General features: G+C 52.4%; 1 protein-coding gene across 2 annotated transcripts; it reads right to left on the bottom strand.

The window, feature by feature from the left end:
- Window positions 1-1,624: 1,624 nt before the first annotated feature.
- On the bottom strand, window positions 1,625-27,731 carry CCDC136 (coiled-coil domain containing 136). 2 transcript variants are annotated; one of them, XM_048213008.2, is made up of 18 exons: window positions 27,662-27,731; window positions 26,764-26,871; window positions 24,935-25,183; window positions 24,784-24,858; window positions 20,817-21,140; window positions 18,148-18,259; window positions 17,399-17,567; window positions 16,984-17,124; window positions 16,490-16,648; window positions 16,042-16,212; window positions 15,432-15,617; window positions 13,603-13,797; window positions 12,886-13,113; window positions 10,941-11,438; window positions 10,390-10,611; window positions 9,037-9,318; window positions 8,043-8,348; window positions 1,625-1,967 (listed from the first exon to the last, which is right to left on the bottom strand). In XM_048213008.2, exons 1-18 carry the CDS (start codon window positions 27,723-27,725, stop codon window positions 1,857-1,859), a joined length of 3,600 nt encoding a protein of 1,199 aa, XP_048068965.1. In that variant the 5' UTR covers window positions 27,726-27,731; the 3' UTR covers window positions 1,625-1,856. The 2 variants fall into 2 exon arrangements, with proteins under 2 accessions (XP_048068965.1, XP_057160319.1); XM_057304336.1 differs by lacking the exons at window positions 8,043-8,348; window positions 9,037-9,318; window positions 10,390-10,611; ... (1 more) ...; window positions 12,886-13,113; window positions 13,603-13,797 and having other exon boundaries at window positions 16,042-16,227.

Below are 27,731 nucleotides of genomic sequence, written 5' to 3'. Positions count from 1 at the left end.
TGCCTACCAGACCATGACCTCCATCTTGGCTTCTAATTACAAGTTAAATCACTGATCCTCTCTGGTAGGTAATCTTCCAGTCCTTTCCACCACACATGGTCTCCAGCCAACTGGTGGCTGGAGTAAAGCGGATAAAAACAAAACCAGGGTCTCACTACACTTAACAGCAAGGGGCCAGTGGTATCAGGTGGTTGTGAAGGAATTTCTCCAATTTAGGTTACAACTGAGAACACACCATCTAATGGAACTGAGCGCAGTTCCTAATTTTACTGCGCGTACTAGTCAACTGGGGATCTGGTTAAAATGCAGATCCTGTCAGTAGCTCTGAGGTGGGGCCTGAGAGTCTGCCTTTCTAACAAGCTAACAAAGCTCATGTTGCTGGTCTGTGGCCACAGGGGGCTAGGCCACCCTAAATCAGGACTATCTTCAAAGAGGAGCCATTTAAAGGGAGGCAAAAGGAACGCGTGGCACTGCCCTCAATCTGCCTAGGCACAGCCCTGTTTATAGGGACTGGTCACGATTTTAGCACCGGCCCCAGGCCCCCTAGGAAAAGGCTAGGCAAGAAATGAATTCATTTAATGCTTAGCAGTGCCCACCACAGTGCCTCATTCTATAGGTATGTGTGGCTTTGGATATTTGGGCGAATGGAACAAACTCCTTTTGGCATCAGGTAGAAAGAGGCAGAGAGAGGGGTTCCAGGAAACCAGCAGTCATGGCGCTGTTTTGCCCACTGTGGTTTATGAATACACTCGGGGCCTCTCCTATGGAAACATTCATAGGGAACAACCAATCACAAGGGGTTCCACAGAAATGAAGGTAAACAAGGACACTCGTAAGTTATCCTCATCACTCTGCTTGTTGCCACTTTGATCCACTCTCCAACCCTTGCCCTGCTCTCAATTCCAGCAGACCGACTTTATGTCACCGGGCATCTCTGCTCTCCGGCTCCCAGATGGGATTAGCCAATGAGAGGTGCCAACAGGAAACTGGCAGGTGGGAAGAGCGGGTGTCAGGCTCTGACAAGGTCTGTACCCCCCTGGGGGTCTGGGGTCCCTTTCCAGGCCTCTAGCCCCGCTTCCTCCCCTCTCCCCTTCGGGTGGAGGATGGGAGACACTGTTGCTGGTGCCCGGGGACTTCACTATTCCTTGCTGGTTCTCCTGACTCTGCCCGTGTGCGGAGTCCCTTCACTAAACACTCTTCAAGGTAAAGCTCCTGAGCGTGCCACCCATTCACCACAGGACCCTACACATTAGTAAGTCCTCTCTGAGGGCGCACCCCACGAGGAGTCACAGGGACTAAGCCACGAAGGCTCACGTGCAGATGTTCTCAGGGCACTCTTCTCACCGCAGGTGGGTGTGGGCAGGGTCCCGAGGGCAAGTCATCTGAGCCCCCTCCCAGAGTGCCCAGTTCATCCCATTTCCCTGTGCTCAGGTGAGCTCCTGGAGGTGGGGTTTCTAGGTGCAGACCAGCTGGCAGCACAAGGAGCCCCCCTCGTCTCTGAGGTCATCTGCAGGGTGAACAATCCTATTTAGGAACCAGCTCCTTATGTGAGGTACCTGGTTAAAGGGGAACCGCTCTGTCCTGGTTGTGTTGTGAGGTATTTAACAAGTAAAAAGCCACAAAGTCTCAGGTAATTAGGTTGATATTTAATTACACGGAACCCAGGTTCTTATACAAGGCAGGAGATGGCAGCCAGCAGCTCCCCATAACCTTTCCAGCCTGGGTGACTGAGGCTAAGGAGATGGGGACACATGGGACACATGGGTGGGGTGGGGGCTCTGGCACAGTGTGTCCTGCCCAAAGCTGAGGGTAGTGGCCACTGGGGATCTGCCCCCTCGGCTGGCCCAGGTCTGCCATCACTCCGTGAGGCAGAACTCTGACTCCTGCGGTCGCATGTTGGGTAACACATACAGAGCCACAGCCGCAATAGCCAAGAACACCATAGGCTTCCACATCCCAAACATGTTCTGTGGGGACCAAAGACAAATGGTGAGTGCCCGGCCTTCTGAACCCTTCCCTAAGCCAGAGAGTCCCCTGTCTACTGGCACCGGAGAGACATCACGAACCTCATGGTCTGGTCTCTCTCACCTCCTGGGTAACTGCCGGAGACAACGCGGTCTTAGCTTGGGCAGCGCTGGGTATCTGGAACAACGCTAGGGGTATCGCCTGAGGAGACCGCGTGTATTCATGCCCAGTGGAGCGAGAATACCAGCTCCCGCGTGTAAAAGCGAGCTCAGGAGGCAGACCCAAGAGTATCCGGAGGGTTGCAATGGGAAAGGATCGAGTGCCATGGCAAGACAAAGAGGGTAAATTGGGGTCTTTGGGAAAAACAGCAGCGCCTCGCTGGCTTTATGCAGGAGCGACACACTCAAAGGGTAAGGCTGAGGGGGAAGGAAAGAAAGCACGCCACAGAGTGCAGGCCGACAGGAGCTTCCTGGGCAGCCCAGACCTTTTTTGGACAATGTGTGAGGAAACTCAAGGAAGCCGGTCACTGGCCCTGGGAGGCAAATGCCTTACAACACGCCCGGGCACCAGCGTGTTGACAGACTTCCTGAGGCTCCCAGACTCTGCCGACCACGGCAAACCCGACTGATTCGTGGGACAACAAAGCAGCATCCTTCAGGGAACATGAAGTCGTGGACAATACATACCTAGGGAAAGGGTTCCTATTGTTATTACTTTTTTTACTGTGTTACTTGAAAGACAGAATTTGGGTTGAGTCATAAGCTATGGCGTAGTAACAGGAGGATGATTTTAGGTCAGAGCAGAGTACATTATCGACGCTAAGAACGCATTTGCTCAGAGACTAATGGAACTAAAAAGAGGATTTTAAGCCAGCTATAAAGAGCAAAGAAGATCTCCTACATCTGTAGAAATAGTTACTAAAAAGAGCAGCACAAATGAAATGGAAAGCAAAACAATGCTGGAGGTGCATATACAGAGTAATTTATGTAAGAAAATAACTGGAAAGGAAGCTAGAAAAAGTATTTACATGTTCAGGGGCTTCTATCCTAATGTACACTGCTAAAAATGTCAGTCTGCTGTTCTTAGAGGAGGACAGAGCAGGGCTCCTGGGTGGCGCAGTCGGTTAAGCTCCGACTCTGGATTTCAGCTCAGGTCATGATCTCAGTGTCGTGAGATCCCCCCGCATCGGACTCTGCGCTGGGTGCAGAGCCTGCTTGGGATTCTCTCTCTCCCTCCGCCCCCCTCCCGCTTAAATAAATCAATTTCATTAAAAAAAAAATGGAGGACAGAGCTGGGCTCATAAATGTGAACTGGTACCTTTATACCAGCCAGAGGCCAGTTCCAGACTGGATGAGTGCAGGGCTGCTTCCAAAGGGCTAAGTCACATCAGGCTTTCCCTTCAGACTAGGTTACTAAGTCGACAGATGGAAGAAATGTTTTTGGATTTTATCAAGACATCTGACGGATTTTCCATGATCTCTTTGGACAGAACAGGAGGAAATAAGAATATGGTACCAGCACAGGTTGCTGTGTGACCATTTGTTAAGTGGCCAATGATCTGGAAAAAAGGGAGCCTGGAGAGACAACACTCCGGAGGCTCGGCCCTCATCTTTAATGCGCGGGAACAGGGCGCCTGGCTGGCTCAGTTGGAAAAGCATGTGACTCTTGATCTCGGGGTCGTGAGTTCAAGCCCTATGTGGGGTGTAGAGATCGCTTAAATAAATAAAATTTTTAAAAAATAATGCACATGAATATCTGAAGGTAGGCCAGTCGCCCCTGAGGGGGATGTGGCGCTGGCAGGGAAATGGATCCTCTGAAACCACAAGGCCAAGGTTAAAAAATAAAAAAGCAAACCCAACCTCCACAGGTTACATCGACGGACTATACTTAATAGGAATGAATAAAAAATTCTGCCTCAGATCCAAAAATATCAACTGCAGGTAGAAAATGGGGAGAGGATACCTAGCATATGCAATATGCAAAGGGGCTTCATAAGCTATACACACAGCGAGCTAACAACGTGACGTTAGCTGTCAAGAGAGCGAACGCCACTGGAGACTGTGTGAAGAGAAGTATGGAGTCTTCCTAATTACGTGCAAGCAACCAAGGAAAACTGCTCAAGATGAGGAGAGATGGTAAGGGGGAAGCGAGGTGGGAATTTTAGCTGTTGCTAATATTAGTCCTTAGAATCCAATTCACCATTCCCTGGCGGTATTACTTGACCTCTCCATGCCTTAGTTTTTTTTTTTTTTTTTTTAAAGATTTTATTTATTTATGTGACAGAGAGACAGCCAGCGAGAGAGGGAACACAGCAGGGGGAGTGGGAGAGGAAGAAGCAGGCTCATAGCAGAGGAGCCCGATGTGGGACTCGATCCCGGCACGCCGAGATCACGCCCTGAGCCGAAGGCAGACGCTTTAACGACTGCGCTACCCAGGCGCCCCTCCATGCCTTAGTTTTATTACATATAAAATGAAAATAAAAGCCACCTCGTTGGGTTGTTGCAGAGATTAAGGGAGTTAATATATGTAAGGTGATTAGAACAGTGCCAGGCACATAGTATATACCATGTAAGTATACACTTTGTAAATTATTTATGAGGTATTTTATCCTTTATGAAGCACTTCCATAAACATGAACTCCTGCGATCCTCACATGAGGAAAGCAGAGGTTTTACCACTCTTTGCTGCCCTGTGAAGAAACTAATGTTCCCATCATGCATTTTGCCCCCTGGGGCTAAGGGCTAAGAGAACCTGGCCCAGTCTGTCTCTGGTTCTCCAGTCAGCCCTGCTTTCTCCAGCGCTGCGCTGCCGCAGCTCCTGGACTGGGAGCTGCAGAGTGGGGCACAGCCAGGCTCCCCAAGAGCGCCCTGACCCAGGAGCTCCTCCCTCTCACTCTGCGTGGGCCTGGCCGAGGCTGAGATTATGGACAGATGCTTTGGATCTCCTCCCCTAGGGCCTGAGAAATCTAGATGTGGACGGGGAAGAACAGGTATAGGGAGAGCGCCTGTCACTAAAGGAGTTAGACTGTTTGTGGGGAGTAAGTGGACCGCCTTAAAGAGGAGAAAGGATGAAGAGGAAAGAAAGTGAGGGGAGAAGGAAGGACAAGAGGGTGCTGGTGAGTGCTACTGACAGATGCTTCAGCTACCGGGATGTTAAGCCAGCTGCGCTCCATCTGCAGGGGTGGGAAGTGGTGGAGGGGCAGGGGAACAGGAGAAAGGAGCCCGAACAGGCTAGGAGAGAATAGTTTGTGGGTTCCAAAGACAGGTGGAACCCTAGGGCTCTACCTTGGGCCCTAACACCACAGTCTGCCTCCTAAATTTGGTATCCTGTTGACAGACCAAATTACATGGACCAAAGCCAAGGGGAAGGTGCCCAGAATATGTCAGCCTTGGTGCCCTGAGAATACTTGCATCTCGTTCTTGTCACCAGTACCACATTCTGTCCAGAATTACAATAGAATCTGGACCCAAAAGGGATAAACAGAGAACTATAAAATATTTCCTGGCATTCTGAAGACCAGAAGTCCCAAACCAGAGAACTTCTCAGTAGGAAGAACACAACACGGTAGGGGTTTCTGTTCCATTTTCATCAAGTCTGAAGGACAAACTGAGGCTGCCCTCATACATACGCCCCTGGGCGGGGGGTTAGGCCTGGGGTTGGGGGTTGGTCACAGCACTCCAAAATTCCTCTCTCATCCAACGGGGGAGGCAATGGCGCCTTATTTTGCCATCCTGGGTGGTGACAGTAGTGAAAGCTTGGTTCTGGGGCTAAACAAAGACAAAGAGCACTCAGGTCAGCCTTGCAGACAGATATCCACTCATCAGAAGTGGTCAGGCATTTTTCAAAGTAGCAGCAGTGCTGGGATCACCCAAAGTCTTCCCAGCCAGAGGACAGAAACTCAAACCATGTCAATAGTATGCATTCCAACTCCCTATGTGCTAGGAAGACGTGCTCAGAGGTGCTACGGGCTTTGCAGTAGCCCAAGGAGAAGCCAGGGCTAAACCTCAGCCCTGAGCATCCTGTTGTCAAATGGCTAAAGCAAGAAGCAAGTGACAGAACGGGCAAAGAGGAGAGGCCAGGGCAACCTGCACCCTCCCTCTACCCCTCAGAAGGAGAGGACTCGATACCAGTACCTGTGTTAGGACGACGTCTCGGCCCACCAGCACCAGAGCAAAGCCGATATGACCACCAGGCCTACAAGAGGCAAGGAGAAGATGGGGGGCTCGGGGGCAGGGGATGGCTGCAACATATCAAATGAGAAGGAAGCACAAGGAGAGGCCAGGAGATGGGGGGGTGGTATAAAAAGACAGAAACACATGAATCCAACGGATAATGAAGATGAGAAAACAAAGGGGAAAGAGAAAGAGATCAAGAGGTTAAACAACAGGCAGTGAGGGCAGCCGATCTCTGCGCTCGCTCGGGCCTGGCTCTTCCCACTGGCCACCTGCGGAGGATGCAAACCTGAATGGGTTAAGCAGCTGCTTAGGTCCAAATCAGGTGGTGGGGCCAGCTGCCTGGCTTGCCGTATGCCTTTCACGTCTCGTCAAGCAGGGGTGATCTGCACTAGACCGTTCTTGTAGGTCAGTAACTCCGGAAAAGGGAAGCTCCAAGAGTAAAGCCAGGCTCTCCGGATGAGGAGGACAGATACTTCTCCTGGGTCACTCAGTCTCCTGCCAGGCCACCCGTCCCTCCGTTAGCCCACTTGGTCTGGCTGCTCTCTGCCAAATCTCAGTGTTCTGGGCCCTGGCCCCTACGATCCCCTAGGAGTCTAATGCTGTTGTTGTGAGACAAAATGCACTAGAACAGGCTAACAGGGAGAAGTGCTAGTTCTTGGACGGCAACAATCTTCCAGAGAGAAAGGGAATTCGCAGGCGGTAACGTACACCGTGAGAGCTGCCTGCAGAAGGTGCGGGACCCGAGGACGCAAAGGGACACCTCCACGTGTAGACACAAGGAACGCGCTCGACTTTGAAGTACAAGGATCCAGTCTGGCGTTTAGAGATGTGCACCCAAGGCAAGGCAATCGAGGAGGCAGGCTCTGAACCAGCATGTGGTGGAATATGATGAATTCGAAGAAATACAGCACTGGGGAAGAAGCTGCGGTTGCTCCTACATTTTACGTCCTAAGTAATGGGCCTCTGCCACAAGGTTAACAGAGACCTGCACACTAGATCCTTAGCCCGTGCTGCAGACCGAAATGCCAGAAAATTCCAGATAGCCTTAGAGCTGACTGGGACGTCCCACCACAAGAGACTTATTTTCTTCCCCTGTGTTTAGAGAGATGGAAAGAGCCTGCACCGTAAACGGAGGACTGATTCAGGAAGTACTCACTCTTCAGGGAATCCCAGCCCCCAGTGAACCTCAACTCACGCAGGAATTCAGCTGGTACCTACCTGTGCAGATGTCCCAGTAGTTAAATACAGAAATGCTTCTGTACGGCCGGTGCATTACCCAGGATGCTCCCATCCCAACCTCTCAAGATCTAGCAACTAAAGGGTCAGGGCTCTGGCTGCTCTCCCCAGACTGGTCCATGCCTCTGCCCTGCAGACTCAAATATTCTATTACTTCTGACCACCCCCAGCCCCTACCCTCATGCCCTGTAATACAGAGAACCCGTAAGCCACACCTGCCTCCCCTCACCCGTAGGAGCAACAACAAAGGTCAACCTAACAGGGCGCCTCAAGGAGGCAGGACTGAGCGACTGACGCAGGCCGACAGCCTGAAGCAGGCCCCATGCCAGCCGCGTCCTCAGTGCGGCGCGAGGTGAAGGGAGAAGACCTCCTGATGTAAGGATGGAGGGCAAATGCGGTGAAAGGAGGCAGGACTGCAACGGCCCCACCCGGGTTCCCAGAAGAGGCGATCTTTGAGACACAGGTCCACAGCACATTGGCCTCAGCCCGCCACGTCCCGGGGAGAGCCCGCTTCCGCCACTCCCGGCTCCAGCTCCACTCTCCCCGCGCCAGGCCTCGGGGCCGCTCCTGCAGAAGTCCATCCTCGGGCCGGCTCAGCCCGCCACACCAGGGCACCTGAGCCCCACAGCCCACTGCCCACTCGATGCGGCCTTCGACACCGGTTACCTTTTTGCTCTCAGAAAGCTTGAGGGGGTTGCTGCTCTCTGAAGCTTCGGGGCAAGCATCGTTGTCGCTCTCATCTTTCTTGTCTTCTTCCTTGCCCTCCTGCTCTTGGGACTCTGCAGAACACCCCTCCTCAGCTTTTGCCGACTTAATCTCCGTAGGCTCTGACCGCACAGAAGCCAGTTCGTTGCAGGAGTCCTTCTTCGCGTCCTTTTTGACTTCCTCCTCCTCTCCCGCCTCCACTTCCTCTTGTATTAGGTCATGTAAATCCGTGTGGCTGGCCTTGTAGTACAACACCACCTCCAGACTCTGTGGGTGGAGGCAGGGCAGGAGGGGAGCTGCGGTTACCGCGAAGATGCCCACCTTCAGGACAGAGATGGACTATCTCCAGGGCACTGTGCTTCCCGGCACGGCACGCAGGCACCGCGTCCTGGCACCGAGTCTCTCTCCCTGCGCGCCGTGTGGAGGGCAGTCACCCCAGCCTCTCTGGACCCACACGGCCATCTGGCCACTGGCATTTCGTACAGTAACCAGAGCCAGAGTCTTGGGCTCTGCCCCTCAGCTGCCACCTGCGACCCCTGCAGGGCGACTGCAACTCCTATTCCCCTCCCCCCCGCCCCACATATGAGTATGAGTACACCACTGCTTCAAATAAATTCCTTCTCTTCATCCATTTGGTCCCGCTCTTGGGCACATAACCCAGCAAGAAATGGGGCCCTGGGAGATTGGGCTGAGCTAATTGGAGCCGTTGTCCATCCTAGGGGCTACGGTCCTTTGAGGCTGTGCCCCCAGGTGTAAGAGGTCTGTGTTCCACTCCCCTTCACTTCGTAGGAAAAGGGAGTACGGAATTGCTACCAAGAGGGAACTACCCTAATACACGAGAGAGACCAGAAGCTTCTCTACAAATACCTCACCTGGCTGGAATGGTGGTGGTGATTTTTCTTCCCAAGACCTCCTCTGCCTTTCTGCTTATCAGGCTACTAAGGTTATTACTCACCTTTCCGTTCTCACAGCTGCCCTCATAACTGTCCAGGCTTGGTCTGGTCAACTTTTTATTTCTAACCCCATTGGCATTTTTGTTCATATTCTCATTGCCATTTTCCCCCTTGGTTTCTCTGGGAACGGAGGCCTTCTTCTCCTTGAGCTGGCGGAGCTCTTCCTGGCAGCACTGCAGCTGCCCCTCCAGCTGCTCCTGCACGGCCAGCAGCCGCCCCTGCTCGTCCATGCTCGCCTGGTACTGCAGCTGCAGCTCCCGCAGCTTGGCCTGCAGCTCTCTGATCTGCGGGGGGCGGGTGGCCAGTCACGCGCGGACCGGCCTCATCGGTCACCCGGGCCCTGCCTGGGGGCCACGCCCCTGAATCTGCCTTGCTAAGGCCCACAGGGGAGCAGACAAGAGAGGAAACGTTAGACTGCAGGATACGAGCCTCGAAGGAGGTAGCAGAGCTTCTAAATGGGCACCTGACGATTTACACCTAATGCGATCACAAAAGGATGATTTAAATCAGGTTTTTACTGGGACCTGTCTGGGGAATAACTACAGAGCTGCCCCTTCTGAAGCGCGGGCCTTTATTATGGACAGCTTTCTGATGGAAACTCCTACTTTGCCCAAGCTAGTTCTCTCACAGGTACAACTACCTAAGGAACCGTGTGGTCCACTCCTGACGGTGTGCCTGGGCTCCTGCACCTCGGCCCGGAAACAGAGGCAGACTCCAACCCTGCTCCCTGATTTCTGGTTTTGTCTTCCCTGACATCTGGCATCACAGTCTCTCTGGTCGGTAACAATACTAAGCAACCGAGGCCCCCGGGGCTGACTGTTGTCTGAACTCTCCCACGCGCACAGCGAGTCCCGCTGGACTGTGGACTACTCTTGGGCGGAAAGAATGCCTTCTGTCCCATCCCTCATGGACGCAAAGCACCCTTCTTGGCATTATAAGGGATCCGAAAGGCAGCAAGTCTCTGCTCTCGAGGTGCTTACAATCTAGTTGAAGAGACAAGTACACCCAAATTAACTAAAGATGAAAAAATAGAACTCTATAGACGTGCTCTGGGGCACAGCAGAAGAGAGAAGTGGTGAAAGGAGAAAGAGAAGAATTGTTCAGAGTCTTCATGACGGGTGCATCTCAGCACAGCGAGCCCCCGAGGAACGTCCGCCAGTGCTGTGGCAGAGGCCCAGCCTCCGGGGATTCAGCCCCCCCGTGCTGTTGCTCGGACCAGGGAGGGGGCAACTATGCAGAGCAAGCAGGGAGCTCCTGGCCTTCCTTCCCCAGCCTCTCCAAAATGGCTAGAGCCTATGACCTGCTCTGGCTCGAGGGGCTGCTAGAAGAAACCTTGCCTCCCAGATAGCAGTTACCTCGTTCTTGTCGGCTGGGGAGGCAGTGGGTTTCTCAAGGCTTTCCATGCACTCCTTGAACTCCTTTTCACAGGCGTCCAGCTCTTCCTTCAGCTCTTTCTGCCTGTCCAGCAGCTTTCTCATCTGGTCTTGCAGCCGGTTGTGCTCCTCCTGGCTGAGCTGGTACATGGCCTGCACCCCCTGCAGCTTGATCACCACCGTGGCGACCATGTCCTCACAGTGCTGCGGAGGGTGGAGGAGTAATGACCGCACCCTGAGGACGGCTTGCCCTCCACCCCGCTCTTTGCTAGGCCCCATCCTGGGTGCAGAACAATGGTGGCAGGATCTGAAGCTGCCCAGGGCGAATTCTCTATTTCTTCCCAGAAAGCACCTTGGCTGTGATGGGGGCCTCTCGACATTAGACAGACGGAGTGCCTCATTCATTTGCGGCAACCCAGCTCAGCTCTGACCCTGCCGCCCACCTCACTTCTTGCACCCTTCCCTGGTGACTTATCTCTTAGTAAGACAGGAGGCTTCTCTCCCTGTCTGACCTCTCATCTGGCTACTTTTACCTCTGTATCTTCAGGCTCGGCAGATTCGTCATCAGTGCTGCCGACGTAACTCTTGTAGCAGGTGTCAGAGCTGCTGCTGCTGCTGCCGTAACTCTTCTTATAGATGCTGCTGCTGCTGCCGGTGCAGTAATTCCTCTCGCTGGTCTCCTGGGCACTGGCGCTGCTCTCATAGCTCTTGAGAAAGCTCTCGTCGCTGGCCTGCGTGCTGCGGTAACTCCTGTGATAGCTCTCACTCTCATCGATGCCGCTCCCGTAACTCCTGCGATAGTTCTCGCTGCTGGTGGCCATGCTGCCATAGTTCTTCTCCAGGCTCATTTTGCTGGAAGGGGACTGGACCTGGAGCAGCTGCATTTCTTCCAGGCAGAGCTGCAGGTCGGCCTGCAGCCTCTTCCGCTCCTCAAGGAGCCTGCCCTGCTCCTGCTGCAGTAGCTCCTGCTCGGTCTGCGTGCCCTCGTAGAGCACCTGCAGAGCCTGCATCTGGGCGATGATCAGCTTGGACTGCCGGGGGTGGGTGGGGAGACATGACCATCACTCCAGACACTGCCGGCCTTCTTGCTGCACCCCTCCTGGGGCAGACGTCTGAGAGCACACTTCAGAGCCCTGCACGCCTACACGCCAGTCTCACCACAGCCTAGGTCTTTAACCGCCTGCAGCTACTGGCGTGCATCAGCTACTCGCTCATGGGGGAAAATCCACCCAGGGCAGACGTTCTGCGATTTCCAGGCTCCCATTTCTGCTGGTTTCTAAACTCTGGTATATCCCTCTCTCCTTGCAGCAGAGCTGAGTGGGTATCAAGAACACTCTGGCTCCCTACCCTACCCTCTTCTCAGTCAGGACATACCCATTATCCTGACCTTGGAGCTCAGTCCCCTCCCCTGCCCCCAATTCTACATCAGCCCTGGCCCTTGAACGTGACCCTACAAGAACGCCTCCCTCGGAAGATGTGGACCTGGAATTAAGGTCTCACTAGAAGTCCCTTTACTTCCTGCCCCAATTCTGAATCTGGCCTCTGGGCGTGTTTCCCAGGCCCTCTGGGCCTGGCTTCTTGGCTGCTAGTGCCCAGGATGAGATCTGATCGGTTAAGGAAATAGTTATACCTGGTTCCTGGTCTCTGTGTTATCCAGGCTGAAATCTGATGCCCCTGGAATCCGACCAAATCTCAGTTTGGACTTCTGCAATTCCCTGGTTCTCCCTATCCAGGCTGATATTTGAATGAATAGGGATAGCCTTAAATTGAAACTGTCCACCTGCTCCTCCTTGCCCACCCTGAGACCTCAGACCAAATGCATCATCCCCCAACCCCAGACTGACTTATGGGGAAATCTCCACCAGTGTGACCTCAGAGGCAGGACCCTTTCCTGGTGCTTGCCATGCACAGATTCTGTAGTCTAACCCCCATGACCTGGTTGTTATGGCCACCAAAGTTCCAATGAAGACAGCGTGGCCAGTACCAAGAATGCCACATGCTAAGAATTCTTCCCTTGGAAATGAATGGCCCCAGATTTGTCTCAGGTAGAACACCAAAAGATTATAGATTCTGATCTCTGCAAGTGTACTGCTTAATTATCAACCGGCTCAGGAGAAAAGGATGACACGCTCAGAGTCAGTCCCAAGGAATCCAGACAAACACTAAGTTCATATTATAAATCTGGAAAATGATGTGGAAGGGGCTGCATCAAATTATCAGGTGATTAGATTCCCGGGTCCCCCCGGTTCTCAGTGTTCACAGCGCTTCAACTGGGCATGTATCTGACTGAGGTCCTCAGGCCATAGCTAAAGCCACATCTTCATGAGCCCATGGGGTGGTCATGGCTGAAGAAGGGGGCCTTAGTCTCATCCTTACTCTTGGCCAGACACGCCTTCCTAACCCTGACCCTTCCAAGGAGCCCTCTTGCCTACCATGCTGTTGTCCCCAGAACTGTCTCCCTGCCTCTTGTTCTGTTACCTTGTCGTGACCACACTTGGAGGACTTAGGTGATTTGGAATCGTTGGGATTCTCCAACACATCCCGGAAACGAGATGCTTTGAACACATGCAGCTCTTCATGCAGATCTGACTGTTCTTTGAGCACACTTTCTTGATTCTGGATCAGTTTTTTCTGCTCCTCCTGCATACCTTGGTAGAGCAGCTGTAGTTCACACAGGTCTTGTAACTTTGTAAGTAGCTCCTGACTCTGCGAGGTGGAGTGGGAAGGAAGCGGGCAGAACTGTGGTAGCTACGTGGGAAGACCCGTGTCTCCTTCCTGCTGGGGACCCTTCCCTTAGGAGTCTCTGGGTTGGCTCTGAACAGCCATCTGGGACGGGGTCGGTGTGGTGGGGGAGTGGTCCTTCTACGAAGACCCACTAGGTGACTAGCCCCGATCTCGTATGTTTGCAGGTATCCTGTACTTTACAAAGTTCTCTCAGAGTGTATTTTCCCCAGATGGACTACAAACGTAAAGAGAAAATGCTGGACAGATACTACGTATCTTAAGATCTAAAACCCTAATCAGCTATATTGAACTTTTTGGTTTGAAGAGATCGGTGACAAAGTAAGGAGGAGCTGATGCAGAAAAGAAAAGGGTCGATCCCCACCCTGTTCTTTTTCCCAAGTAGAGTCACCCCTCGGAAGCTCCTCAAAGCAGCTCCTCGCTAGTTAGCAGCCGCTCCCTGGCTGGGGTTACCTTAGGGAGGCGGCCAGCTTTGGGCAGCGGGAACGTGAGCCTGTGCAGCTCTTCCTGCAGCTGCCCTTGCTCCTCCTGCATCCTCCTCTGATCCTCCAGGAGCTCGCACTGCTCCATCTGCAGCTGCCCCATCTCCTTCTGGCTGACCTTGTACTTTTCCTGCAACTCGGTCAGTCTGGACAGCAGTGCGTCACACTGTGGGCGGGGCGGGGGCGGAGGGGCGGTTACTCTGTGAGGCGCTGCTCCACGCCGTCCGTCCGTCCGTCCGTCCGGCTTGCAGAGCCCTTCTGTGCTCTCCTGCCCCTTGTGGTTCACCCGGGGCTCCCTCCCTTGGACTGACCATCCCAAGCCACGCTGCACCCATACAGGTACCGGGCAACCCCAGCAGGCTGCTCAGGACTCTTTGGTTATGCTGCCAATTTCATCTACTGGTCCCTTCCGAGAGTCCTGTGAGGGGAGTGTTACCAACACCCCTCCCTTCTCATGTCCCCACCTTCCTTTCCTGTGGCCCTTCCTGTGGTACACACCATTCTCCTGCCCTGCTGGGAGTTCTAGTTCCTGTCACTGCCATCATCCCCAGTTGGTTTTATACCTAATTATACTCCTTACCAATAAAAACGTCACCCGATTTGTCCCCATTTTTGTTTTCATAATCATCTTTTTAAATCTCTAGAAAAATATGGGCTATTGCTGAATTTGGGTTGAGAAGACTAAATTATCCCATGATTCCAAGAACCCAAACCTTCTAATATCAAACTCATCGCAATGCTGTTTTTAGGACAAGAGGAAAAGCTGGCTCCGTGTCAGCATGCTTCTCCCTCTCCACCATCTCTTCTACTAGGAGGGGAGGGGATGAGCAAGTCATGGACACTCTGGCCTCTAAACTGAGCGGGAGCGGAAGAAGGAAATGTGAGCCTGGGTGTAGAAAGGCAGGTGGACTGTTGCGAGTGGTCCAAATAACCTCCCCATTCTGGGTCTTCCGAAGGCCTTTCCCCGGGGACACAGCCTGCTCCTGGCTGTGGTGGGGGCCACTGAGTATTCTGGCAGAAGGTGACCTGCTCCACCAGCTTTTGAGAATCTCGTGCCTTTTCTCCATCATGTTTCAACACCTTCCATTTCCTATCAGTGATCAGGAGCTGAAAGTGCTCAACACAGGGTAACTGATAATGACTTGCATTTTACACACTATGGAGAAAAAGAAAATGAATAAGGAAGGCCTTACTGATCACTACCAGGATTTATTACCACAAGCAAGTGAGAAAAGAATAGTATTCTGTTCGATTTAAAGAGGGTAAAACTCAAGCTTAGAGAACTTTACTCTTCGGAAGTCACAGAGTAAACCCTGGAAGAACCTAGGTCCTTCTAACATCCACTCAGCACTCCAGGCACAAGACCACGTCATCTGACAAGAGCATCTGCAATCTGCCTGAGAAAACTGGACCTCCTCTTTCTAGGTCTAACGAGAAAAGTTGTATATGTGGGCTTTTGTGTATATTCTCCTCCACGAATGACAAGATCTCACTCCAATCCTAATAACAAAGTATAAATGTCTACACACATGGAATCAAGTGCAAAACCTTCTGGTGTTCAGACTGGATTCAGCTGTACTGAACCTACTAAGCTGTGGCTTGGCCTCAAAGTCAAGATCAAGGCAAACTTTAAAAGTTACACAGCGTGGGACTCTGCCTGTTTCCTGACTTGCACACTCAGCTGTGCCTGGACAGGGAGCTCACCGAGCCCCTCGGTTGGATGACTCCACCTTTTGCCCTTCCACCTCCTCTCTCCAGAGGAAGTACCCAGCAGATCTCACCTCTCTCAAGTACAATTACCTTAGTAGCACATTTCCCCTTGTCCTCTGGGATGGGCTTGGTGGTCTTGAGCTCCTTCAGCTCCTGCTGGCAAAGCAGGAGGTCCTGCTCGAGCTGATCATACATGCGCTTCTGCCGCTCCAGCTCTTCCTTGCTGGTCTGGTACAGCCGCTTCATCTCCTGAAGCTGCGCGTGCATCTCCGCATTCTGGGGTAGGGGAGGCAGGCCCCGCCATCATCCCGGAAGCCCCTGCAGCTGCACTCTCTCCTCTCACCTCTCACACAGGGACTAAGGGAGCCTACTCAGTCCTTTCCAGTCCCAATTTCATCCCAATGGGGGCTACCTGAGATGAACCCTAACAGGCTCTACACAGGGATCTTCTGGGGCTTCCTTTGCGGGCAGGTGGGGAAGAAAGAGAGCTACCTTTTTATAGGCTGACTTTCTGATTTAAAATCTAAGGCAGCGGAGAGCACCACGCCTCTCGGAGACCACCTTTCCACCAGGCACCTCTTTATCCCCGCACCGATGGCTGTACCACACAACTCCTACGATGCCCCCTCCTCCTCGGTACTATTGCTCTCACAGAAGATTCCACCTGGCTATGTTCTCCCTCACCTGGAGCTTCTTTTACCTTCTCACTGCTCTCCTGGAAAGAGGCCACGATGTCCTTGAGGCGCTGCACCTCCGCCTCATGGTACCGCAGGTCCCCGCACAGCTGCCGCTGCACTTCCAGCAGCTTATCCTTCTCGCACGTGATGTGCTGGTACTGGAGCTGCAGCTTCTGGAGCCGGCACAGTAACTCCTGCAGTGGAGGGGGCTGTGGGCAGGACCTCTGGGCTTGTCAACCCGCTCGCTCTTCCGCCTGAGTCACGCTCAGACACGGACAGTCTAAGGCCTGCCTGCTCCCTGCCCCTCGCTTACCGGCTGTCCTCTCGTCCGGCGCGGGGCTCGCGGGTGGCCGAGGCCCCAGCCAGTGGTGCCGCACGGCTGGCAGCCGCCCTTACTTTAACTCCGCTCTCGGCCACCTTCCCCAAAACCTCTCAGCACCTCAGTTGCCCCTCACCTCCTTTTGTTGTTACCTTCTCACTCGGGCTTTCTACGACTGTGGATTTCAAGACCTTGAGCTGCCGGAGCTCAGACTGAAGCTGTAGCTGCACCTTCAGGAGCTCGTTCTGCTCATCCTGGCTAGCATCATACTTTTGCTGCAGGGCACAGAGTCTGGTCTTCAGCTCCTCGTTCTGTGGTGGGAGGATGTGGGTAGAACGGTTACTCTCAAGAAACAGCAGACCCCTCTACAGACCAGTTTGGGTCCTTTCCAGACGTAGCATCTTGAGGAGCTCCCACAGGTCTACGGTTGGGTGTCTTCTCTGAGGCAGGCACTCAGTAATGACTACCATCTCTAGAATGCCACGCTACGCGACTTCTCCGACTGGTCTCCAGGAGACTGTACCCGTGGTCGCAGGCTAAGAGTCAGCAGAGCGCAAGCTGGCTCTGCGTTCATCCTTCCCCGAGGCAGCAACTCCACGGAGGCCCTTCTGCCCTCCCCAAATGCCCTTCCCCCGGCAGTGTTTACCTGGGTGACATTGTGGGAAGTCTGAAACCGAAGCACCTCATTCTGTGCGCACTTGAGCTCCCTCTGCAGCCGCCTCTGCTCCTCCTCACTGGTCCGACGATGATGCTGTAGTTCTTGCAACTCACAACACAGCTCCTTACACTGTGCAGGAGACGGAACAGAAAAGCTGAGGGAGGATACGTGCCACGTGCACTTCGAGAAAGGGTTGGGGGGGGGGGGAGAATAGGCTTGGAAAGAATAAGACATTCCTTTCATTGGAATATTTACATCAGGCAGGCAAGCAAGCGAGACCCCAGAGTATTACCTCCTGCCGTAGTGCATGCCCCCTTTGTCGGCCCTGTGTCTAAGGAGATGCTTCTACCGCGGGCCAGGAGAGGGTAAAAGAGAGACAGCGACGGTGCCTGCCTTCCCCTACCTTGTTCTGCATGTCGTGCATCTGCTCCTCAGCTCCCAGAAGCTGTTGTCGCAACAACTGGGTTTCAGGATCAGGTTCTAGAAAATCCATTTCTGAAGTCTGAGACTCTGCTGACATCATATCCTTTAGCATTTGGGACTCCAGCCACTTTTCGGTTGCTCTTCGTGTCCTGTGATCCAGAACCCCAGAGCCATGTTTGGGTAAGTGCTCTGCCGGGCGTCACCTGCTAAGTGTGCTTGGTACTGATGTCTTTCTTTTAGGCAAAGATGGTAAAGAGCCTTCTATTGTGGTTTATCTCCCAAATAAACATGCTGAGAAGGTGAAGAAAAAGTCCCAGCACCTCGATCAAGGCATGTTTGGCTCTCGGAGACCTAAGAGTGTTAGTCTAGTTGGGCTCGAGGCTGGGCCTCGTGTCAAGCCAGCTCTAATCTGGAGGCCCTATACCATTAGAGTGAATCCAGTCTGTGTAGACAACAAAGGAATCACTTCTGATCAACTCTAGGGCAGAACAAACCAGACCCCAATGCCTAGAATGGAAGAAAACTAAATTTTAGAACCCCAGTCCTGAGACAGCTGGATCTCCATGCCTGCTTCTAGGCGGCATCCATACCCTTTGGATACCATGGAAAGGACCGGCTGTCCAGGAGCAGAGGGACGTTCATTAGCCTGGCATCTGCCTTCACTGGTTCTACTCAAGAGAAAAGCCCAAGGCAGAGTCCTACAGAGTCCCTCTAGCCTGCTGGCTGTACCTCTCACTCTCCAGATCAGCAAGCTGCCCTGTGAGGCTGCTGTTGCTCTCTTGCAGGGCCCGGTACTCCTCGTTCAGGAAGCGGTAGCGGTCCCGCAGTTGCTGCAACTCTTCTGCAGAGGACAAATGGAGACGTGTGAGAGCCTAGGCAAGACGCACTGGTAATCAGCCCCTCATTTTCCTGCCTAGAAAGCAGATAGCAGAAGGCTGAGTAGCTTCTCTTTTTCTAAAGACAGAAGAGACACCACATGCAGCAGCTTAGGAGACAAGGCCCTCCAAATTCCACACTGCTATGTGTCTTTGTCCTCTTTCAGACAGCTGCCTTTCTTTTCATCTGCCCAGAAGATCTGCCCTGTGTGCGCGTCTTCAAAACCCCAACCGAGGCAGGGTCTTGAGATCTGAGGAGTTCGTGAAGGTTTTAATTGAGTTTCTGGGTTATTGTATTTCAAGTTTCCATTGAACTGTTTATGATTACCTTCCTATTGCTTTTTTAGTACAAGAGCTGAGGGATGTGAACTGCCAGCTGTCACACCACCAGTCCCGGCCTTTCGGAGACAACTCCGGCATCCTGAACATCCTTTTACTTACTTTATCACCACACCAAATACACTGGCCTGCATGTGGTCAAGAATTCTTTCTAATGATCTTTTATCTGCTGACAGACGAGCCCATCCCAACCAGACCCACATATCATCCTCAATCATGAGCAGAGGTCTCGCTGAAATGTCCTAGCACATGTTCCCTAAGTACCAGGTACCAATAGTTTTTAAAGCTGCAATCATGGGCGCCCGGGTGGCTCAGTCGGTTAAGCGGCTGCCTTCAGCTAGGTCATGATCCCAGGGTCCTGGGATCGAGTCCTGCAGCAGGCTCCCTGCTCAGCATGGAGTCTGCTTGTCCCTCTCCCTCTGCCCCATCCCCCACTCGTGCTCTTTCTCTCAAATAAAGGAAATAAAATTTAAAAAAAAAAAGCTGCAATCATATAAACACCCCTATCTAGTTTCTTCCTGATTAAGAATTATTTCTCTTAGGGGTGACTATGGGGTTCAGTCAGTTAAGCGCCTGCCTTTGGCTCAGGTCATGATCCTGGGATCCTGGGATCAGGCCCAGCATTGAGCTCCTTGCTCAGCAGGGAGTCTGCTTCTCCCTCTCCCTCTGCCCCTCCCCCTGCACTCTCCCTCTCTCAAATAAACAAAACCTTTAAAAAAAAAAAAGAATTATTTTTCTTAGAATACCAATTCTGATATTTAAAGAATGTTGCTCCAATCAGAATACAAGGCCTATCTTATCTGCTGTAAGATTCAACACCCAGAAATTCACGTCTAATGTTCCCTCTTTATTCCAATCAAAAGTCCTTGGAATACTGCAGATTATCATGGAAGGAAGGAAACTAATCTTTAATACAAGCCAACCATGTGCTAAGCATTAGACTTGATGGTTTCAGCCTCACATTCAGTTAGTCTGTGAGTACTTCAACATACTAGGCATTTCATTTAATCCCGAAAATAGCCCTGTAAGGTTCTTTTATTATTATTTTTTTTAAACTTTAATTTTTACAATAGCTTTAGATTCACAGAAAAGTTGCAAAGATAGTGCAAAATTCCCTGGGAGAGCTCTCACCTAGTTTCCCCTATTGTTAACATCTTACCATGGGTACATTTGTCACAACTCAGAATCAACATTCATATATTACTGTTAACTAAACTCAACATTTTATTCAGATTTCTCTCCATTTTCCCTAAGGTCCCTTCCTGTTCCAGGATCTCCTCTGGATGTAAAGTTTTATTAACCACTTTTTACAGATACAGAAACTAAGGTTCAGAGAGATAATAACCAGGCCAAGTTCATCCCACTAATTAGCAGAACTGAGATTCAGAACTCAGGTCTGTTTAACTTCGACCCAGGCTTTCCCACTGTGCTGGCCTCGCTCTCCTGGCACCACCAGTCCAAAGGCTCTTCTGAGAAGCTTGTTACAGCTGGGAAAACTTGCAGTTCTTTGATTCCTTGTTGACTGCCTCTGCTTGACCTGGCCTAAAACAGGGCCTCCCATTATACCCAGATCATAAATCTAGCCTCAGAATAAAGGCAAACTCTCTGATGTCATGAATCCTAGCAACTAGCTGGGAGACTCATTGTCTGAAAGCAGAGCTCTAAGCTTTTTAGTACCTCATGTATTACTGGAAATAACCTCTCTTCCTCTGCAGCTGTCTTGTGCTCTGATTTGTTGCACCCTAAAACTTCTACGTTGGAGAGGGCTCAAGGAGCCTAAGCATTAGCATCCTGGGACCTGGGAGCAGGACTGAAGGCCCCCCCCAAAAGGCAGGCCAGGCAAACTGCCGTGCCAGAGCAGCAGGTAGTTTCCCAAGGTGACCAGCCCGGAACTGGAGACCTTCTCAGGAAGGGCCTTCCCATCGTCAAATCAACAAATCAATGGCTCTCTGAGGAAGAATTCTCAGGGTACATCTCCATAGCGCTATTTCTTATACCACCACTGCCTGGTTACGTGATATCTGGATATCTGGGTATCTCCCTCATGGTCTTGAATTCAACCCGGAGGTTTTTTCTAGAGGTTTCCAATTCATGATCTAAGACCACCTTCCACCATCTTCTTGGATACTAACTCCCTCTGCTTGGCTTTACTGAGAGAAAGGAAAAAGGCTTGTCCTCTCATACCTTGCATCTCAGAGTAATCTGAGAGATTTAAACTATTGGATGGATCAGAGCTCTTCATTTCCATTTCTGCACGGAGGGAGGTGATCTCCATTTCATACTCTCCCCGAATGCGCTCCATGTCGTCGAGTTCATTCTGCATCCGGCAGAGATCCTCCTGCAGGGATGCTATGTCGCTCTCATGTTCAGTCGCGGAATCCTCTGCTGCTTGCCGCAGATTCTGGATCTCAGTCTGAGCCAAGTGCAACTCCTGTTCTATTTCCTTAAGTTCACTTTCCTTCTCACGCTCTAACAGGGAAATCTCCTCTCGTAGAGACCGCAGCTCACCTGCAAAGCCCAGAGGGTGGGATGGTCAAGAGCATAAGTGAACTCATCTACCATGTTCTAGAGGCGGAAAGTTAAAGGCAGACTTATTTCTTATCTGAAAACTACTGGCAATCTAGTCTCTACCCCATCAGCGACGTATAGCTTCACCTGCTATGGAATAAAAGGAATACCTATGAAGGGAATGGAGGGACTCCACGCAGTAAGGTGCAGTACAGAAGCAGATTCTGGCACCAAAGCAACACCTTGGGCTACTGCAAACAGAAAGTACTAAGTGCTTCTACGTTGAAGGCCAAAACTAATTTACAGTATTTCGCTGATGCACTGAGTCGTTCCAAAATTTCCCTGACTAAAAAAATTTACACACACTATTCTCATCTATTCAGTCTGGAAGCTTAGAAATTACAGAGCCTCACAGCTCCCATGAACTGCCTGTGGTAAGAACTGGCCCCTAGCGTGTATTTAGAGTTCACAGCTGAAATTCAAATGTAGGCTCATCAACTGGTAACCAAACATGGTTATGCCTTTCACTTCCCTACTATATCCTTGCTGTTAGGGTTCAAATTTCCCTTAGGTTCCCCTCTGAGGTCTGGCCCTAAAAAAATGCCTTTCTCAGAGCCACGGGAGACTGGAGGAAGGTCTTCCTCAGCCAAGCAAGCTCATAATTTGGAGCACGAAGGGGCAGACCCGCCCAGGGTGGGAGGGCGGGGCTTGCGGGCCCGAGGGGGAGGGGCTTATCCGAAAACTGGGCGGGGCGGGCCCTGGCCGGGAGTTGGGAGGACGGGACCCGGATTCCGAAGACCTAGCGCCAGTCGACAGGGGGTCTGGGTCCGTCGGGGCGAACCCGAAGGCCCGGGAGTTGGGCTGTGGGACAGAGAAGTGCGTTCTTACTCACTGGTTATGGCCTCCATCTCGTCGGCCCCCCTGCAAGCGGTCTCCCTGGGGGGCCCCCCCGCCGCCGGCCGGTCCCGGCCCCCGCGGGGCTGTGGCGGCCGGAACGGCCTCTTAACACCAGCTACCTCTGAGGTCGCGCGCGCCCCCTCTTGGCGGAAACGGGCAACGCGCGTGCGCAGGGACGGCCCCTATTTCCTCCCGCGGGGTGGGGCTTAGGCGTCTTCAGGCCCGCAGCCCTTCACTTGCTTGAGGGCTTGTGCTCAGCAGAAACAACCCTACCGAGTAAGGCGTCGGTCCACAACTTGTTTTCCCAAATAGTTGCCGACCTGCCTCTCTACTGACTTCCCTCCTCTTTGTAAAGGAGTATGTTCCTTCTCCAATCAACGGTTTTTTTCTGCTCTCCTGGATCGTTTCCTTCATCATACAAAAATGATCTAGTGTAGTGAGTCCTATCTCAAACCCGCTCCCCTCAAACTCTCCCTTGACTTCATTTCCTTTCCCCTTATTTCTCTGCTTCTCTTCAAAACATGACTACTGTAATTATCTGTACTCACCTCCCCTTTCCTCTTTAATCCCAATCCAGTCAGGCTCTGTCTTCACTGAAATATCTCAGAGCCCTCCATCTTGCCAGATCCAATGGCCATCTCATTAGATTTAGCAACTTTTGACATTGATTGTTATCTCTTTGAAGCACTTTCGGCTCTTGGCGGCCAGGGCACGAAATGCTCCTGCCGTTCCTCCTACCTCAGTCTCTTTTGTTCATATCTCCTTTACTGGACCTTCAAATACTGGAGTATCCCTGGGACTGGACCTTTTCCTCTTCTTCCTGTATCTTGCCCTGTGATTTCATGGTGATTGCTCAGGGATTCAAATGCCATGTATATGCTAATGACTCCCAAATTTATATCTCCAGCCTTGATTTCTCCCCTTGTTCTAGATTTCTCCCCTTGTTCTAGATTCATATATCCAACTGCCCCTTTATAACATATTTATTTAGATGTCAATAGTCATTTCGAACTCAACATGTAAAAACATGTCTCCAATGGTTCCCTTAGCCCTCAAACTTGTTCTTTGCCATTCTTCCGCATCCCAATAAATGACAGCACTGTCCATCCAGTTTTTCAAGGCAAAGCCTTCTTTCTTGTCTCTCCTATTCCTACCCCTCCCCCCCCCACCCTATTCAATTCATCAGAAGTCCTGAGGGCTTCACCTTCAATATAAGACACCCACCCCACCCCCACCCCACGTCTTTTTACTATACTTAGAATAAAAACCAAACCTCCCAGCTGGCCTATAAAGCCCTTTGTAATCTGGCCTCAGCCTGCCTCTCAGAACTCTTTCTTACCAGGAGTCTCTGCACGCACTCCTCTTCAGCTGCAATGCCTTTTGTTCTGTCCTTCAAATGCATGCTCAATCCTGCCTCTGAGCTTTTACAGTTGCTATTCCTTCTGCCTGGTACGCTCTTCTCTCAGATCTTTCTCATTATTCAAGCCTTAGCTCAAATGTCATCTTCTCAAAGAGGACTTTTCTAACTGCCCTATCAAAAAAAAATTCTCATCTCACCCCAACTCTCTATATCATATTGTTATATTGTCTTCATAGCATTTACTGCCCCCTGAACTTCGGTTGTTTATTTTCTGCCTCTCCCCATTAGAATATACTCTTCATTAGGGCAGGGATCTGGTCTGTCTTTTTCATAGCTTATCCTCCAAGCATATAGGAACTCAATAAATGAAGATAAACAAATAAATTAGCACCATTTTACAGATAAGGAACTGAGTCTCAGAAAGATAAAAGTGCCTTGCTGAAGATCCTAAAGCTTGTTACGTGGCAGAGTTGGGCCCAAGAATCTAGGTGATCCAAGACCAATGATCACACTGTTCTCTCAGATACAACATATCTCCAGCCGTTTCTCTCCATCACCCTCTTCCCATTCATTGTCTACTTCTCCTGCATCTACCTTGGCTTTTATATTTCCCTTTTCTTTTCCTCCCCTTCCTCCACTTTTGCTTGTTCTTCTCCAGGCCTGCTTCCCGGCCTTCCTTTTTCTCCATTTATATTTTCCTTTTGGTTTGATCTCAGTTCTCCCTGGAGAGTCCCTGCTGTTTTCTAGGGCAGCTCCCCTAAACCTTCTGGAAGCCCATGGAAGTAACAAAAGCTGCCTCTTTTTTTGGTGGTGCAGTGGAATGTGGGACACCTGCCTTGCTGCTTTCCAGAGACAAAGGGATGTGGGCGTTAGAAGAAAGGGATTTGGGGCCACAAGCTCAGCCCCAGGAAGCAAGAGAAGGTTCTCATCTGCTTCCCTTAAAAGATGCAGAGTCCCCCTCAGTCACTTCTCATTGGCTCATTGCTCTTCCCATGGTGCCCTTGTAGGGACAGGAAAAAGCAGTCTGGTTTGGTATTCAGCCCCGATTACCTGCCCCCTGACCTGGAAAGCAAAGGGAAAGGGATACAGTTGTGAAGGGAGGAAGCTGGAGGACAGAAAAGGGAGAGTGTCAGCCAGAGAGAGATGTGAAATGAGAGGTCAAGAAAGGGCAGAGGAGGGCAGAAGAGTCAGGCAGAGATGCAAAGAAGAACAGATATTAGGTAAAGAAGAGAATGGAGAGAGAAGGCGAAAAAGGTGAGAACGGTAAGGGGAAAATGAGGAGAAAGTACCGAATGAGTTTATATTTGTCTGCTGTGCTTCAGCCAAACCCTCAGGACACAAGTGCTTGGATGGCCCCTTCCCTCCAGTCCCAGTGTTGGCAATTACCTTGGAGCTGCTGGATCTGCTTGGTGAACACCTCTGCCTGCTGGGCGCTAGCCAGCCGTTCATCCTCCAGGAGCCCTGCGGCGAGACGGGGAGCAGGCGTGATGCTGGGATCCAGCGAGCCCGGCCCCCTGGCCCCCTCCCGGCCACTCACCCTGCAGCTCCAGGGAGTCATCCTCATGCTGCCCTGCCAGCTCCCGGGTCTCCTCCAGCTCTGCCACCAGCTGTAGCACCTGGGCCCTCAGCTCTTCCAGCTCTGTCTCCGTGAGGCTCAGGCCCCGGTGCTTGCTGACAGACAGGGAGCTCACGCTGCCACCTTTCTGCTCTTGCTCTTCCTCTTCTTCCACCTCTTCTTCCTCCTCTTCCTCTTCCTCCTCATAGAGAGCTGGGAGTAGCACTTCCCCTAGAGGAGAAACCCATCCCACCAGGGGGTCAGAGTCAACTTCCTTTCCAGAGTCCTTCAAGGGCCCTCCAGCTCAGCAGCCCAGGGCAGAAATGGTATAATAGTGCCACCTGGTGTCCCCCAAGGAGTCCCTGGGCAGCAGCTGCCCTCGCGATGAGTCCTCAGGTGTAAGGTCGCCCATCCCCCTCCCCGGCCCTTTCTGGACCAGGATTGTACCAGGTGGCCTCCCATTACTGCCTTTGGGCAAGCTGAGCAGCTGGGTGCTGGTCAGCCCTGTGAGCTTGCACAAGGATACCTGCTTCTTCCAGTGCTGGTGGTCCCTGCGGAGTGGGACAAGCCCTCAAGAAAGGATTCAGACACTGGGCCTGTCTTTAGGCTGAATGGGGCAAAAGTTGCAGTTTGGGGTTTCTCCAAAGTTAAAAAATTATCCAGGTGGCTTGGGAGAAATTAGCATTTCCATAATAAGAAAGGGTTGCCTATCAGTAGTTAGAGAAAGAAAGCATCCAAATGTAATGACTCTAAATGTTTTACTGGACAAACACAGGGGCGCTTTCAAATAGATTCTATCACATAGCCTTTTTGAAATTTTCTGCAAGGTCCACCTTCCTTTTCTCTGTGGAGCGTCAGGAGGCCTCTCCCCTTCCCAAGTGTTGTAAGACCCCTCCTCCCATGCTGACCATAGGGCAGTTTTCAGGTTTCAAGTCCCAGGTTGTACTTGCGTGTACAAGAAAGCCTGCTATTTTAATGCATTAAGAAATGGAGGCGTACTGGTCCCCAGCCTCTGGTTGGTGAGTACCCCCTCCTTTGCTGCAATGCAGTTACTTGAAATAGGGACATTTTGTCAGGATACTGATTATTTGCTTTGTTTTACAATTCTGAATCCCTGGTCTCATGACAGCAGCCTAAGGTTCATCCAGGACCCCTTTCGTCATCTGTCCTCCTTAGGGAAGCAGGGTTGCCCACACAGTGTGAGCAGGGACCTGGGGACACTTCACAGGAAGTTCTGGGAAGCGGACCGGCATCCTTCCAGGGGCCTGGTGTTGGCAGCAACCGCCAAGTCACATGGGTGAGGTGGGGATACCTGAGTGTTGGAAGATTGGCCTCACCTGTCCCCTCCCAGGCAATTCTTTCAGGCCGGAAGAGATCCTAGGGAACCAAAGCCCCAAGGCTTACACTCAAGGGTAGCGGTGGTGGCACCAGAAAGAGAATGCTCACTTCCCTGCTTTTCAAAAATATGAGACAGCTTGGGATCTGGGTCGGGTGGCAGTGAGAACAAACCCCCTGCTGAAAGGCTGCTTCAAAGCTCTGTCCAACGAGGCCTCTTTCTCTGTCTGGCAGCTCCCCTGGGACACACAACCTGGTTAACTGGTGATTAGGGCCCCAAAGGGATGTACCCAGAACCTCCCTCCAAGCCTGAACCCTGAGGAGGGGTAGAACTCAGACCTGAAGGGTAGAGGGGGCTCAGGTGAGCTAGAGGAAGGGCTCTGTCCTGGCTGGGAGTTCTGGGGACCAGACGGGGTAGGAGAAGGGAAGGGAAATTGGCTGAGAGGAGAGAAAGAAAGCTTTTTGGGAAAACTCACCCTCCATAGCTTGCATCCCCCGCCGCTCCAGGGACCCCCAGCGTTGGCCTTTCTTCCTCTCACAACCCTCAGACGCCTCATAGGAGCCTAAAGTGGTCACTGTGGGTCCTGTGAGCAGGGAGAGAGGAGGCACGGGGGTTGCTAGGGGGCTGGGGGCTGGGGTGCACGGGAGAGAGAAGGGGACGTGCCTTCCAGCCCTCTGGAGCCCTGGAGTTTTTAATCCCGGTGGAAGTGCTTGGCTCACTCTGCCCAGCCTGCGACTCCCCTCCCTCAGCCGCCCCTCGAGCTGGGCCTGCGGGGACCCCGCCCTGCGCTGCCCAACCTCAGCATCCCCGGCTCCAGGCTCCTCTCCCAGCACAGACAGGAAGGGTGTGTGTCTCTTTAGCCAGGAGGGGACAGGGAGGAGACGGGCAAGGATGAAAGCGAGGGCAGGAGCCAGGGAAGATGAGGTTGAAAGGATGAGGTGGTGCGTGTAAGGGGAAAGGGGTGATGGGGGGGCGGGCGTGTGACAAGGGGGTTCTGGGCCAGAGCCGCTCCCCTCCCCTCCCCTGCCCTCCATTCTCTCCCTGGACCTCATCCACCCCACCCTCGCCCTGCGCTCGAAGCCTTCGGGCCGGAGTGGGCGCAGGGTCTGGGGCCCCCAGGGCTGGACAGACGGGGTGGAGAGGGTTCGGGGCGAGGGACGGCCAGGGGAGGATGCGACCGGTGTGGAGAAGACCCAGCCCGGAAAGATGGAGACCGGGCCTGGGGTGGCGGGCAGGATGGAGGGAGGAAGACGGGACGGGAAGGTGAGAGCAGCTGAGGGAGGGAGGGAGGGAGGACGAGGGGGTCTGGAGGGAGGAGAGATGGAGAAGAGGAAGGAGTGGCGGTGGGGAGGTGAGGGAGGGGCGGCTCTGACCTGAGCCCGGGCAGCTCCAGCCCGCGGCGCCCGCGCCGGCCCCGGCCCCGGCGCCCGCCTCCATGGCCGC

The sequence above is a fragment of the Ursus arctos genome, unplaced genomic scaffold, assembly GCF_023065955.2.
Source record: "Ursus arctos isolate Adak ecotype North America unplaced genomic scaffold, UrsArc2.0 scaffold_3, whole genome shotgun sequence".
Classification (NCBI taxonomy): domain Eukaryota; kingdom Metazoa; phylum Chordata; class Mammalia; order Carnivora; family Ursidae; genus Ursus; species Ursus arctos.
The sequence above is the reverse complement of the archived record's forward strand: the minus strand, read 5'-3'. Positions and strand labels throughout refer to the sequence as shown.

Excerpts from the sequence above, each read along its gene's own strand:
- CCDC136 (XM_048213008.2), bottom strand. The coding sequence starts at position 27,725 with ATGGAGGCGGGCGCCGGGGCCGGGGCCGGCGCGGGCGCCGCGGGCTGG. Across the intron at positions 24,859-24,934 it reads TGACTCCCTGGAGCTGCAGG|GGCTCCTGGAGGATGAACGG; the intron begins GTGAGTGGCCGG and ends GTCTCGCCGCAG. Across the intron at positions 15,618-16,041 it reads TCCAGGAGAGCAGTGAGAAG|AATGCGGAGATGCACGCGCA; the intron begins GTAAAAGAAGCT and ends CCCCTACCCCAG.